This window comes from Sciurus vulgaris, assembly GCF_902686455.1.
Source record: "Sciurus vulgaris genome assembly, chromosome: 1".
Taxonomy (NCBI): domain Eukaryota; kingdom Metazoa; phylum Chordata; class Mammalia; order Rodentia; family Sciuridae; genus Sciurus; species Sciurus vulgaris.
The window spans coordinates 99,197,284-99,211,820 of NC_136461.1; the positions used below are offsets into that span (position 1 = coordinate 99,197,284).

Here is a 14,537-nt window from a genome sequence, read left to right on the forward strand (position 1 = left end):
TGCTATTGGGATCACGGAAAGGAAATGGGAGAAGCTGAGGATCCTGAGGGAAGCTTTGGGGCAAGAGCTTGGAGTGCAATGTGTGGAGAGGATTCCAGAGGGTGCTGGCTGGCTGGCGGAGGAGCTTGGGAAGCCTCATAGATTTACTTTCCTAGGAATTGCCCTAAGGTATTTCAGTGCACACACTTGTGGCAGGCCTTACTGGATCCCAGCTATTCCAGACACCTAACCTGTGAGTTTTGCAGCAGTTCTCTGAGGGAGATGCTTTTGGTCTAGATGTTTCTGGGTGAGGAAAATGAGACTCCATCTGATGTGAGGATGGCATCTGGTGGCCTTTTCCAGGGCTTCGCACAGGACATTCCTGTCCTGACTGATTGCCAGGGAAAGCCATACCCATCAGCTCATGAAGGGTGGGGTACGTGAAAGCCTACTTTGGAAGGTGGGGGGCTAGGGACTAGGAAGCTGCCAGTGTCCAGAGGTCCAGTGTCCAGAACAAGGACTGGAAAGGCAGCAGACTCAGGGTGCTAGAGAGGTGGGCTGGCTGTGAGTGAGCTGTATTATGAGTTCTAAGCCATCCTTGATTTAGGCTGGCTATCTTGGAAATTTCAGTGGAAGGTGAAGATGAACTACAGGATGTGACATCACCTATTTTCTCAAATTTCTATCCCAAGTATTTATTAAGCACCCACTGAAATGCTCAGCACCATGAATAGAAAGAGCAGATGGCAGGGGAAACCCTTCTCCCTGTCCCCCTCAAGAGCCAAGGTGTCTGGCTTCTAAGAGGGTCTCACCTGCACCCTGCCCAACTTGTCCAAAATGATGCTGCTGTTTCACTTTAGACATACTCAGCCAAGGTCCTTAAAGGAGACTTCCATTTTCTTCCCCTGCCTCACAGGAAAGTTGTTCCAGGAATAACCACCAGGTGGCGGAAAAACCTTTCTGTCCAGATCTCAGCCTGTGGCTCCTCCTTGCCACTTATTCCTTTGTGGGTTAGTTTATTTGTTGAACAAACATTTATTAAGCACCCACCATGGATAGGCTCCCTGTTAGTCATAGATACATAAAGATAAGTAAGTCAGCCCCCACTTTCTTGAGTTTTGCCAAAGGAAGAACCCATTCTGTGATTCCAAATATCCCCACATGTCTCTCAAGTAGGGGAATGTCCCAGTGATAGAAAAGTTATTACTTGTATAGTCATACAATCTTTTGGCTGAAAGTAATGTTTTGCACTGAAATTCCAACCCTCCTTCCAGGAGGGGCACTTGGACACACCAATCAGCAGCATAACAAGGAGTCAGACTCTTCAAGTTCAAGTTCAAATGCTGGTTCAACCTCATGTTTCTTGGGAGAGCTTGGGCAAGTTATTTAATTTGTCTTATCTTAAATTTCCTAGTCTGTAAAGTTGAAATACTGAATATATTAAATGAGATAATACATGTCCAGTTGTCTCATATTGTGTTCCAAGTTAGCCCAACAATTAAAACAACGATTTTATTATATCTCACACTTTTATGGGTAAGGAATTCAGGCAGAGCTTTCTAAGCAACTCTTCTAGTAGCAACTGAGGTCACTCAGTGGTATTCATCTTTCACTTGAGCTGGTCTGGAAAATCAAGGCAGCCTCCCTCCCATTCATTCAAATGTCTAGCACCCCAGTGGGAATGACTGGGAGCCTGGGTTCAGCAGGGAATGTCAGCCAGAGTGAACATCTACAACTCGTTCCTCCAGCAGAGTTACTCTCTGGTGACCAGACTTCTTATCTCATAGCTCTGGGTGCCCAGAGAGAACATTTTGAGAGGGAGGACTGTGTGCCTGTAATTCCAGCTGCTTGGGAGGCTGAGGCAGGAGGATTACTTGAGTCCAGTAGTTGAAGTCCAGCCTGGGTAATATAGTGAGACCATTTCTAAAAACAAAAACTCCAGAGAGGCAGAAAATGAAAACTGCCAATTTCTTAAGACCTGGCCTGGAAAATGGAACCCTGTCACCTCTACCATATTCTACGGCCATAACATCTTCCTACAATTATTAAGGGGAGGGCACACAGACCTCACTTAAAGGATGCAGGGGTTGGCTGCCCATGTAATGAAGTCATTCTAGGGTTTCAGGGATCTTCATTTTTGGCCATTGGCTCCTTAGAACCACAGAACTGGGACATACAACAGGTCTGTTCTGATGTGGAGGTGAGTGGCTAAATTTGGGTCCTGGGTGGAGGAAGCAGGAGGGGAAGAAGATGAGAAGGACATGCAGGAGAACATGAGAGACTTCTTCTGCCTCAGGTTTGCCCTGGGTTAGGCGACACAAGGTAGTTTGAACCATGAGTTTGTCAACAACCGTGAACAAGCCACTTAACTCTGAACCTGCAATTTTCTAATCTGTAAAAGGAGGTTGACAATAACATCTCTTCTTGGAGGAGATATTGTAAGGAATAAACAAGCTCTTTCTGTAGTACCTGCTAGATTTCAGTATAGAATTCCTCCATATGAATACAATAGCTGCTCATTAAATATTATCCTCCTTTTCTTACAGCCCTGGGTAGGTTCATGGGGCCTGCTTCAATCTGGGAGCTCCATCAGCTGGACAATGAGCCAGCCTCCTAGAGCTGCTTTTAAAGACATGATCAGTCTAAATCTCAAAGAAACCAAGGAAGGAGGAATGACAAGGTCCCCTTTCCAGGGAAGAGGGCACTCCGAGTGTGTGTGTGGCAGGGGCAGTCTTCCTGATCCTGAACACTATCCTGTTCCTCCCAACAGCCACAACCAAACACACAGTCTCATCCAGCTCTGAGTATAAGGGACTTGAGCCAAGGCTGAAGTATTTCACAGATTTCAGTAATGTGATGATTTGTTTTTCAAAGAAAAGTCCCCATGTTCTTTAAAACTTGCCCATCAAAAAGTAAGAGTCTAGGGCAACCTTTAACTGATCTCCTCTCATTCTGTGAGAGTTCTCTCTCTCTCTCTCTCTCTCTCTCTCTCTCTTTTTTTCCTCACTTGAATAAATTCTATTCTTTTAGGCTAAAAAATTAAAAAAATAAAAAGTGGAGTCTGTCTCTCTTGAATTTAAGTAAGCAAATGCCTCCTCTGACCAACAAGATGGTGGAAGTGAAGCTTTGTGACTTCCAAGGGTAGAACTGCAAACAGTGTTCCAGGGATACTGGTTCTGAGGGAGACCAGCTGCTGTGTCAAAGTCCAATGACCCCGAGACTGCATATAGAGGGCTGTGCATTTGTAGGTGCTTAAGTTGGCCACTTCAGCTGAGCACCCAGCCAACAGCCAGTGTCAACTGCCAGTCACATGAACACACCTAGTGAATGTTTAGACCAGCTGGACTACAAAATTTTGTGGTTCCAGCTTACATGTGACTGCAGCTGCATGAAGGATTCTAAGCAGAACCATCTAACTGAGCCCTTCCTAACTGAGCCCAGAATCCCTACGACTAAGCAAATGAAAACTAAGGACAAGGCCTGGGTTTCTTGACTCCCAATCCAGTGCGCCACACTGCAAGGTGCTGACGGGAAGGGCTCCAGTCCTCTCCCACCCTTCTCCTCACTCTGGTAATTCCATGCAGCAGGTATGAATCAAGTCGTCTGAATGCCTAGGATTGTGCTAACCACTGGAAATGCACAAAGAAGGATGAGGCCAGGCAGGGGTCTCAGTCTCATGGAGGCAGTCACAATGCAACTTGGAGTGTCCCTCCCATGGCAGAGCCACCAGTGCCAGACACACTGGGTTAGGTGGGGGGAAATCTGGGAGATGGGAAGAAAACTCTGTCATTCAACAACAAACCAGCAAACCTGTGAAAATGTGAAGTTGTATTTGGGACTCATCCTAATCATGAGGATTACTCTGTGCCAGGCAGAGTGCCAGCTGTGGAACAGAAAGACTCAGGGAGGGTCTGTCCTCAGGTTTCCAGGGTCAGAGCTGGCTGGAGTTCAGGTCTCTTCCTTCCTGCCCAGGGCTGACCCACAAAGGGAGGATTTCTGGGTTTCATGAGCAGCCAAAAGGATCCTGAGTTTGGTCTGCATGTCCAGGCAGCTGCTTCCCCTTTCCCCAGGACACTACTGGAGGGGCCTGGGCCCATCAGGACTAATTAACTACTCTAATGGAATGAACCAATTATGCTGGAATTTAGTCTGGGTGGGAGGAATCTGTACTTTTCTAGATGGAGAAATGCTGAGTGCCAAGAAGTCTTGCCAGCTGGGCCCTAAGCTAACGTGTGAGTGTGTGTGCCGGGGGGGGGGGGGGGGGGGGGGGGCGGGTGTTTTTTGGGCCTAGGTTGGGCCCCCAGCCCAGCAGCCTTGAGCAAAAAGGCCTCTGGGGGAGGGAGGGTCCACTCAGCTGGCCCTGGTCCTGTGACTTCTACAAACACTGTCCTACCTGCAGAGGCCACACAGTCTCCATATTCTTCTCTGGCCTGGGCCCAACTGCAGCCATAGCTCTGCTTCCAGGTTCACTGTTGCTGTTTAGGCCTGAAATTCCTTAGTGGGCATGTGCCTGTGAGCTGGCACCCAGGTTCTTTCTAGCCCTATGACTCTAAGGCCATAGTTTATGAGGACTTAGGTCCTGGCCCAGCCTGAGCTTCTGGTCTCTTCCCTTTAAGAGCTGGGCCATCAGAGGATGTCTTTGGAGAGACCTGAGTCCCAAATACAACTTCACTCAAATTTTCACAATAACCCAACCATGACTTCAGTCCCTGGTCACAGCCATCTTAGCTAACCTTCACAAGGCCTGGATGACTCTGGGTTCCCTTTAAGGTTAGGTTCTCCCCAAAGTCCTTCTGGGAAGGCTCTCACATTTGATTTGGAGCCTGGGATCTCTGCAGGCTGCCTGGAGGTGGGAGAGGAGGACAACAAGCTCCCAGCCTTCTCCTGCCTACCTTTCCCTTCTTGCTCCATGAGAGGACATCATTGCCTGGTGATAATGTTTGATAAAGAAATTCAATTAACCAGAATAAGAGGGAGCAGGGCATGTTGGGAAAGTATGCTGGCTCCTTGGCCTGGACTTGAAGGAGTAGGGGTTGGTCCCTGGCAGGAGCTGGAATGCCAACAGGGGGAGGTATGAGTGCCAATGAGTACCTTACTCAGGCAGACATGGAGCGTGCTTCTTGGCCTGGAATACCTCAAAACAAGTGGGGCCAAAGAAGGAGGATAGAGAGGAGTTTGGATGGCCCCTGTCACCCCAAAGAGACTAAGCCACAAAAATACCCCAGTGGAGAAAGAGGAAGCATAAATGGCTTTGATTTCAGTCTCTCAGATTCCTTCAGGGAGGGTCAGCTTCAGTATTCAGAAAGCAAGGACCCCCTTAAAGAAGGTCTTTAAGGGGCTCTGGAAAAGTTTGACATTGTCATTCTAGAATCAAACATTGTTCTCTCTAGCTTTTTGGAAGTACCCCAATCGTGGTGAGGGAAGCTCACTGCAGCTGACACATTAGTGTGAACTGACTTGCACACAGATGTTCTTCCCTACAGCTAGGAGGAACAGGGTGCCCAGGATAGGAAAGTGGTGAAAAGGGGGAAAGCAGCTTGGGGAATTAGGACTTTCCAACTGTAACTGCTTGTGTCTTGCCTAAGTCTGTTAGTTATCAAGGTCTTGGAGGAATGGACAGAATAGAGTCCTGGATGGTAACCTTATGTTGGGTCCTAGAATCAACAGGAAGCCCAGGATCAGCTGCCACCCCATACCATAATAGCCCCCCTTTCTTCTTAACCATCACAGTCAGAGCAGAGGGTGAGGTTCAGAACCAGGCCACCACAACACCACCAGGGGGCAGCACCCTCACACCCACAGTAGGCTGGCATCCAGCCCGCAGGCAGGGGGCTCTTTCCATCCTGAGGTCTGTGTCAAAGAACAACATGACCTCACACACACAGAGCTGATGGGGACAAGCCCCATGATGCCAAGGGTAGCACACAGACTCTCCCAGAGAAGCCCACAGGGCCCAGAGAACTCTGGTTAGTCCAGAGTTCTAGAATAAAACCTTCTGTAAGTGGTAAGCCTTCTCTGGAAGCCTCTTGTCTGAGCTACCTTCTCTAGGAGCTGACCAGGAGTTCTCCTCTTAGTGCATCTTTAACTGACTGCCTATTTTTCTGGGCTCTTTCTGGTTATCCTACCCTCACACCAGTTTTCCCTCCCCTCCTGGCTTCCTCTCGCCCTGGCAGTGTTCTCCTTCCACCCTCTCCCCAGGTGCTCATCACCAGCCAACAGCACTGCAAAATGGAAGCTGATGGGGTAGAAGTTTTCTGGGGAGGCTGTTTAATTCACAGATATATGTCCAGTGCCTGGAACAGCTTCTGGCAGGCAGTAGGTGTTCAATAAATATTTGTTGAATGATTAAGTAAATCAGGTGTGGGGTGCTGTGATGGATTTTCTTCCTTCTTGCCTACTGTACCCCCATCATCTTGTCTCTTTTCTCAGAATGACCATCAGCCAGACCGATGAATGGAAAGCAATGGCGAGACTACAAGGGGCTTGCCAGGACATAGTCCAGAGGGGACTTTACAGTTATCATTGTAGTCAGTTCTTTAATATCCACCTGGTGCTTCTTACTTCTGTACTCTAGCTCCAGCTAGTCCTGGCTCTTCTCTTCCCAGTCATGTTTGGAATAATTCTTTTCACTGCAGCAAACTCAAAGCCTCCTAAACTCTGAAATGCAGACATCAGGTCTGAGTGGAGGGACTGAGTACCAAAGTATGTCAGCAAATACTTGTTTCTGATGACAGAAGGATTATACCCATCTGCACTGTATCAAAGATCACCATCATTTTGGTTTTGATCTCATTAACCATGAGACTTTTGCTTATGAAAATTCCTTGCGTTCTGGACTTTTAACCTTTCCTGGTATTTCTGGTATTCTAGGTCCTGCCTCATTTGGAAATTGGATGGTACACAGGTGTTCAGGGCAGGTGTGCCCATCAGTTTTCATTTCTGCTCTAAAATCCTCTGCATATCACCCAGGCAGATGTGGAGGCTGGCTGAAGCTGTGAGGGAGGGTGGGGGAGAGAGAAGATTAAAGATGTAGAAGAGGTTCTGGGCTTCAAAACAAATAAAAACAAATAAATCTGGAAATTGGTTTTGGGACAGGGCCAGCAAAATCCAACTGGTGCCTAATGTTTTGGGTATGGCAGCTTCTCAATCACTTGACAAACAGGTCCTAAAAGGCAGGCACTGTGGGAGCTATCAAGATGAAAAAGCACAGTCAGGGAGAAGCTCAGGTCAGGGAGGGGCAAGGAGACAGAACCAAAGGACAAACCAAACTACAAGGAGTGAAAACAGTAGGACCTGGACACAGTCATAAGGCAGGATGTGGCATCTTCTATGTGCCCTCCAGGGAACTGTAAACCATTTAACCTAAAGATGGGTCAGGGTCACCACTCCACACTCATACAACGCATTTCTTCATGGGCAATTTCACCAGGGCTACAGTTTCCCTCTGCTCAGATCAGATGCTGTTTCTTTGCCTGAGGCAGCCCTGTTCCCCGTTCCACGGCAGAGGCTGTGGTGACTGTGACAGTGGTCATAACCAGCAAGACTACGGACCTCCAAGGCACAGGATGAGGGTACGGTGGTCCGGAGACCCCAACTGCGGTGTCTGGAGCGTTCTCCTCCTTAAGACACCGTCTCTTCACTCCAATTCCTGTCTCCAGTTAGCCGCAGTGAAAAGGCAACAATGCAACCAGCCTTGCGCGGAGGGGAGCGACAGGCTCAATAATAGGAGGTCGGCAGAGGTTACAGGTTAGTGGGTGGAGGGCGCTCGGGTGTCACCTGGGCTGCAGTGGGAGGAGCTGCTGGCTCGGGGGAGGCCCGGAGCGGGGGCCTAGGCGCCGGAGGGAGGGGATGGTGGCGGAGGCGCGCAGGGGCGGCGCGCAGGGCTGGGCACTGGCGGCGAGGGGGTTACGCGCCTCGGCTGGGCTCGGCTGCGCGGAGGAAGGCTGAGCTTGGCCGCCGGGGTCCTGCAGCGAGCCGAGTCGGCCCTGCGCCGCGCCCCGCCCACCCCTCCCGGAGGAGGGCGCACCCAGGCCAGGCAGGACCTGGAGGAAAAGGCGCCACTGGAGCGCAGCGTCCGCTGCCATCGCCGGAGGGAGAGGCAGAGCCCCCTGAGCCCCGGTCTACCAGCGCCCAGGCGCGCCCTTCCCGAGGCCACCTAGCGCCCGCCCCCTGCCGCGAGCCAAGGCCAGCGCCCCGCCCGGAGATGGGCCGACGTGTAGATGGCGCGGCTCCCGGCGCCGCTAGATCACAGGAGCCCGGCGCCGGGGCGCTGCGCTGAGGCTCCCGCTCGGCGCGGCCCCAGAAGCCTGCAGGTGTCCTTGGCCTCTCGGCCGCCGCCCCGAAGACTCCTTCGCCAGCACCTAGACCCCCGCTATCCGGAGCGGCCCCGCCCCCCAGGCTTGGCGCCGCGCAGGACGCCCCGTCTGAGGCCCCCCCGCCCCGGCGCAGCCCCCGCAGCGCGGCGCCCAGCCCAGCGCAGCTCCCAGCCGCGGATGCAGGACCCGAGGCTCGCTCCTGCGAGCGCGCTTGTTTTCTTGCTGCTGCCTCGCCCTGCGCAGCCCCCACTCGCCGGTCCGTTGCGCTCCGCTCAGCCCCTCCCGCCATCCGTGCCCAGCGCTGGATTTATGAATGGGGGGAAGAGGCCACATGCCGCCGCCGCCGCCTCGTGTTGACCTCAAGCAGCCTGGGCCCGCCGAGCTCCGGCTGCCCTGAAAACGTCCGCCTGGCCCCGGCAGCCGCTCGAAGGACTTGTTGCTGCTGCGCTACTGCTGCCTCCGCTGCCACGGAGAAACCGGCAGCTCCCGGGCTTCGCACGGTCTGGGAGCCGGAGGTTGGCCCTTGTGAGTGTGAGCGCGCGCGTGCCCCGGACCCTCGCAGTGTGCCGGGACTGAGCACTTCTCCGTCTTTTGCTGGTGAGGGGGGGGCGTGTCCCCGGCCGGAGCCGGAGTGTGAGTGTCCCGTCCTAGCGGGGGAGCGTGCGTGTGCTTGGCGATACCTCCCCGGGCCCCTTGATTGAGTCCTCTGTGCACCTTTTGCCTCCCGCCCCAGCGTTGCCTACCCAAACCCCAACCACCTGTGCGCCCGAGAAACCCAACTCCTCCCGCTACGCGCCCCGCGGGGAAGACAGGGGCAGGGCCAAGCCGCAGAGGGGGCCGCCACCGCCTCCTGCCTCCTCCTCTTCTCCTCCCCCTCCCCCGTCTGACGCTGCCTCCTCGGGAAGGGTGTTTGGAGGGCAGCGGCCGCCCCAAGCCGGAGCCCCGCAGCGCTTCTTATGATCAGCTCGGTGTGTGTCTCCTCCTACCGCGGGCGCAAGTCGGGGAACAAGCCTCCGTCCAAAACATGTCTGAAGGAGGAGATGGCCAAGGGCGAGGCGTCGGAGAAGATCATCATCAACGTGGGCGGCACGCGACATGAGACCTACCGCAGCACCCTGCGCACTCTGCCAGGCACCCGCCTTGCCTGGCTGGCTGATCCCGACGGCGGGGGCCGGCCCGAGTCCGATGGCGGCGGTGCGGGCAGCAGCGGCAGCAGCGGCGGCGGAGGCTGCGAGTTCTTCTTCGATCGGCACCCCGGCGTCTTCGCCTACGTGCTCAACTACTACCGCACTGGCAAGCTGCACTGCCCCGCCGACGTGTGCGGGCCTCTCTTCGAAGAGGAGCTCACCTTTTGGGGCATCGATGAGACCGATGTGGAGCCCTGCTGCTGGATGACCTACCGCCAGCATCGCGACGCCGAGGAGGCGCTCGACATCTTCGAAAGCCCAGACGGGGGTGGCGGCGGAGTGGGGCCCAGCGACGAGGTCGGCGACGATGAGCGGGAGCTAGCCCTGCAGCGCCTGGGCCCCCACGAGGGAGGCGCGGGCCCCGGCGCGGGTTCTGGTGGCTGCCGCGGCTGGCAGCCTCGCATGTGGGCACTCTTTGAGGATCCCTACTCCTCCAGGGCGGCCAGGGTAAGTGTCAGGAGCCCTGATCTCCCCTTCTCGGGTCTGCAAGGGGCGCGTGGTGGTGATGGGTAGGGGCAGAGCAGAGCCAAACAAGACTAGCTTACCACTGCAGTCTGTTCTCACCTCCCTCCCAACTCCCTCCAGGGCCCTCTGGGGAATTACACACTCCCACCCTCTCTCCTGCACGCTCCATCAGGAGATTGCACACACTTGACTTACTACTTGGACCCAATCCCAGCTGCCTTGCTTTGCTGCATCCCCCTAGTGAGTGGGGTGCCCACAGCTCTTTCATCCCTTCTTTGGTTTGCACAAGCTACCCCATCTTCAGCTACCCTCCACTCCTCCACAGGGCCACAGTCCTGGGGAACTTGAATTGCCTTCTGCTGGGGTGAGGCAGGACTGAGAGAAGAAAACTAGAATTTTTTTTTTTTTTTTTTGTTAGATGTTTTCTTTCCATGTCACCTCACTTAAATTCTGCCAACATCTCTGTGTGTTGGCAGCTATGTGTTTTAGAGAGAGGGACATAGGCTCCAGCATGCTCAGCTTCGGAGAGGCAGAGCTGAGACCCGAACCCAGGCTTCCAGTTCAGGTGAGGGGCCTTGGTTCTTCCAGGAACAGGCTGTGCCCCAAGGCTTTCTACATACCTGGACTGGCCTGGCCTTCAGCTGGGATAAGGGGGTGTTAGACCGGAAGGGCTTGCTATTCTAGGTCCATCAGGCTCCCACTGCCAATGACGAGCCACAGGCTTCCTGGTGATGATGCCAGATTTGTTGCCACTACTTTTCTTACTGCTGCTGCATAAAGTGACTTCCCAGAAAGCCCTGGTTCAGGTTACTGCTCCAAATGGGAGTGTGAGGGGGAGGGGGAGCACAGGTTGATTTAAGCAAGATCTAGTCCCTCCCCATCACTCTCCCTAAATTAATCTGGTTTTCCTTAACTCTTATAGGTGGAAGCGGATGATCAGGGAGATACTTACACATCCTGTTATGCTTGGGCAGCTAAAACCCCAAAGGATGACTTTAGAATCTTTAAAAAAGAAAATTGCCTGACTGGTGTCTTATCTCAAGGCCATAGCCTAAAACCTGACTGGGGTCTATTTGGGAGACTGGAAAGATCAGAGTGATTTGTTGGGTCTGGGGACTGCTTGCTGTGAATGCTGTTTGGTATTTGTGGCATACTCATGCTAATGAGTCTCAGGGACCTGCCCTCCCCTCAGCACCGCCAGGGCTGCATCTCATCCTAATCATGGAAGGAAAAGTTCCACTTCCCCACCAAGGGGAGGTCAGAGGGTTGGGGAATGGGGCTGCTGGGAGGGGCTAGGTTGGCATAAATGCCAGATCAGGGCAGATGCATCCCTTGCCTGAAGGGAGGAGCAAGGGTCTCAGGGGCTGTGGCATGCCAGACTGGGGCCACAGGTAGCCACTAGAGCCAGGAATCTTTTTCAGGTCTCTTCCCACCCCAGGCTGCCTTGGTGACTTTCCTTGAAGCTCTGAAGCCAGCTCAGAAGGTGCTTGGGTCTGCTGTGAGTTCCAAGGGTTTCTAATGCAGTTCACTGACCCTGCTAGTGTTGGCTCTTGGCTTTCTGCATGAGGGGAGAGTGACATGCACAGATAGTTCAGATCTTTCAAAGTTGCTGGTCAGGGAGGAAGCAGATTTAGCTTGATAGAGATGGGGAAAGGGAATAAACCATGGAGGAGGAATGAAAAGAGGTGGTTAAGAGAAACAGAGAGCTAGGCCCTATTTTCAGAGCATTCTGGTGTCTCTGAGGACTTTTCACCTGCTCAGGTCCTTCTTGCCAGGATTGCGGGGGGATGCACCATCAATGAGCTTATTTTCTCCTCAACCTACTGCAGAATGGCCCAGCCAGGAACCTCTGTAATTAAGCTTAGAGCCTAGTGTGCTCCTTGGGGTCCTCCAGGGAACCGAGATGCTTTGCCCTTTGGGCATGAATCATTTCAACTTGGGCATTCCAGCTGAGGTCTGAAGTTTGGGGTAGGGCAGGATTAATTCTCCCATTTAAGCAATGAAGAAACCAGGATTCAGAAACATGTGTCTTGCCAAAGACACTTAAGTAATAGCAGAGCCAGAAAACCACCCTTAGTTTCTAGGCTTCGAGTTGTTAGTACTGATGTGAAGAGCTGTATGGAGCTCTGACTGGCAAGCACGCCAAAAGAAGACTTGCTTGTTGCCAAGGAATGCAGGCAAAGGCAAGCCATAAGCTGCTCCTGTACACACAGGTGGAAAGATACAATTTAAAAAATTAATAACTGCTATTCATTGAGCACCCTGTGCAGATATTTTGCTATACACACTTTACATTAATCTCTAATCCTCCCAATGAATTTACAGCAAGGCTATTATCCCCATTTAACAGTTTGAGGCTGTGAGCAGGTATGCAGCTGGCCTGAGATCATGCAGCTAGATAGTGGCCAGGCTTTGAACCAAAGCCAGAGCTCCCTGACTTCCAAGCCCCTGTTCCTGTGGAAACAGCAGTCTCTTCCCACTGCTCCAGGCTGATTATAGCAGGGAGAGGTGCCCAGTTTTTTTGCTCTGACCTGCAGGGTGTTCTGAGGTTCTGTATCTCTTATGGATGGCATCAGAAAATCTAGGAGCAGATGGGGACATCAGAAGAGACACTTGCTCTGTCGCTTCTGTAGGCCTGAGGGCACAGTGTCATGCAGGAGATTTCAGGGCTGCACTGTCCCTCTCCATTGACCCTAAACCAGTCATACTCCCCATCCCAGCCCTGTGCTCCTGAGTATGTGTGCATGTCTTACCTCACCCACAGCCACTGCCTCCCTGAAAGGGATCTGCAGCACCTTGGGCGGTAGGCTTGGGGCCTAGAAGGACACATGAGGGCAGAGGAGTGGTGCTCTACCCAGGGTGTTTCTTCACACCAAACAGTCTGGTCCTTTGAGTAGTGTGTTATGACAAAAGCAAAACAGACACAAATGGAAAGTGAACTGAGCTGATTAGGAGAGCCTGTTGCCTAGCTACCGGCCTGGCCCACAGACCTGCTCCGGTTAAGACAGGGCTCCCAGCCCAGGATGCTCATTCCTGATGTAGCTGGACCATGGGAAGTTGCCTCTGGTTGTTTCTGTGTCCTGAACTGGGGACAGACACGAGGCACAGGCTGGTCCTGTCCCCACCTGCTCCACTGCCTGCTGCCCTGAGCAGAGTCAGGGCTCACTAAGGTAGCTTCACAGAGATAAAGAATCTCTTCTTTCTCTTTTTCTGAGAGCAGTCCAGAAGTCCCATGAATGGGAGCCTGGGACACCCTCCTCCTTCCTGAAGTCTTAGGAACTGAGCTGGTTTTAGCTCAGCAGTCAGCCCTGTTAAGGAGTGTAGTTTTCTTTGACTAAATCAGTTTCTGGATGGATTTTTCCCATGTTGTTTTCCCTCTGATTGGGAGAGGTGGTCCACAGGATCCTGTGCTCTGGAGGGCAGCCAGAACTGACTCTTTTTCAGGCTGTAATGTGTGGCAGGTGCTTGGCCTATGCTCTCTTCTCCTAGTTCCTTCAGCTTAGGTGAGGCAGGGATTATTAAACTCAATGTACAGATAAGGAAACAGAGGCATAGAGTGGTTTGCCCAAGGTGGCACAGCTGATGGTAGCATAAGGATTCAAATTCTGGTGTCCTGAGTCCAAGTCTGTGCTCCTGCCACTGTTTCCCACGGCTCTTGTCTGGAGAGCATCTCTGGCTTCTGGAGGATTCAGGGGTAAGCCTCACTGGAGGGCTTCATCCTCCCCTTTCTCCCGTCCTTCCTTTCTCCTCCTAGAATTGCTTGAGTTTGACCCTGTTGGTCTCTAGTTTCTTACTGGGGACTTTCATAAGAAAAAAGAAGTAAGTCTTGGTTAGGAGTAAACACTAGGTTTCCCCTGGTCCAGGCAAAGGAATGAAACTAGGGCTTTCCAGTAAACAAATACAGAACTTGGTTCCTATCCACCCCTTTCTGCAGGTCCCTGGCTTCTTTGGTTTAGCATTGCCTGGCGACTTGCTGCTCAGTGGTCACAACCGGCTTTGAGCGAAGGCCAGCACTCACTGATCCTGTGCCCTCTGGACTACAGTGATAAGGAACCCTAGCCCAGGAAAATGGTGCTGGCCCCTTGGCCTCCTTCTGAGGAGCTGCAGAACTTGGGCTAGGCCAAAGGCCGCAGCCTCCTCGCAGACCCTGCTGCAGGGAGCCTCTGTTTCCTCCTGGTTTGGGTTTTGTTTTGTGTTTTTCTTCCTCATTCTGAACAGACCAACATTTGCCTCTGAACATCTTGTCTTAGATGATGAGGTGTTTCTGTTTGTCACCGTTTGGGCTGGGGTGTGGAAGGGAGGAGGGGGATAAAATAAACTTGGGCTATTTTGGAGAGCGGGGTTTGGGGAAGAGCAACCGGGAGCAGAGGCAGGCAGCTGGGCCTTGGGAGCAGGGACACCCCTGGATCCTTCACCTCAGGGTCGTTGTCAGTGGGGTGCTGGGCACCAGAGCACTCATGCCAGCTTTGTTTCCAGGGCACAATCAATGTGCCATGACCCTGCTGGGGTTTTCTTCAGGCCATGGGGTAGTCAACCAGGGCGGTGGGCCTAGGGCCCTCGTGCCTGGAGGGTATTCCTGGTCACACTTTTG

The 14,537-nt window shown here is 52.8% G+C and overlaps 1 protein-coding gene across 8 annotated transcripts in view; it reads left to right on the forward strand.

Annotated features, from left to right (window-relative positions):
• The first annotated feature begins 7,788 nt into the window (after window positions 1-7,788).
• Window positions 7,789-14,537, forward strand: part of KCNC4 (potassium voltage-gated channel subfamily C member 4) — a 98,764-nt gene continuing 92,015 nt past the window's right edge. For 3 of the 8 annotated variants that reach the window (XM_079112064.1, XM_079112066.1, XM_079112067.1), the window contains exon 1: window positions 7,792-9,928. In XM_079112064.1, the coding sequence (XP_078968190.1) occupies window positions 9,251-9,928 (678 nt within the window). In that variant the 5' untranslated portion in view covers window positions 7,792-9,250. Of the gene's footprint in view, window positions 9,929-14,537 lie in introns of all 8 variants that reach the window. The other 5 variants (XM_079112063.1, XM_079112065.1, XM_079112069.1 and 2 more) reach the window with 3 other exon arrangements.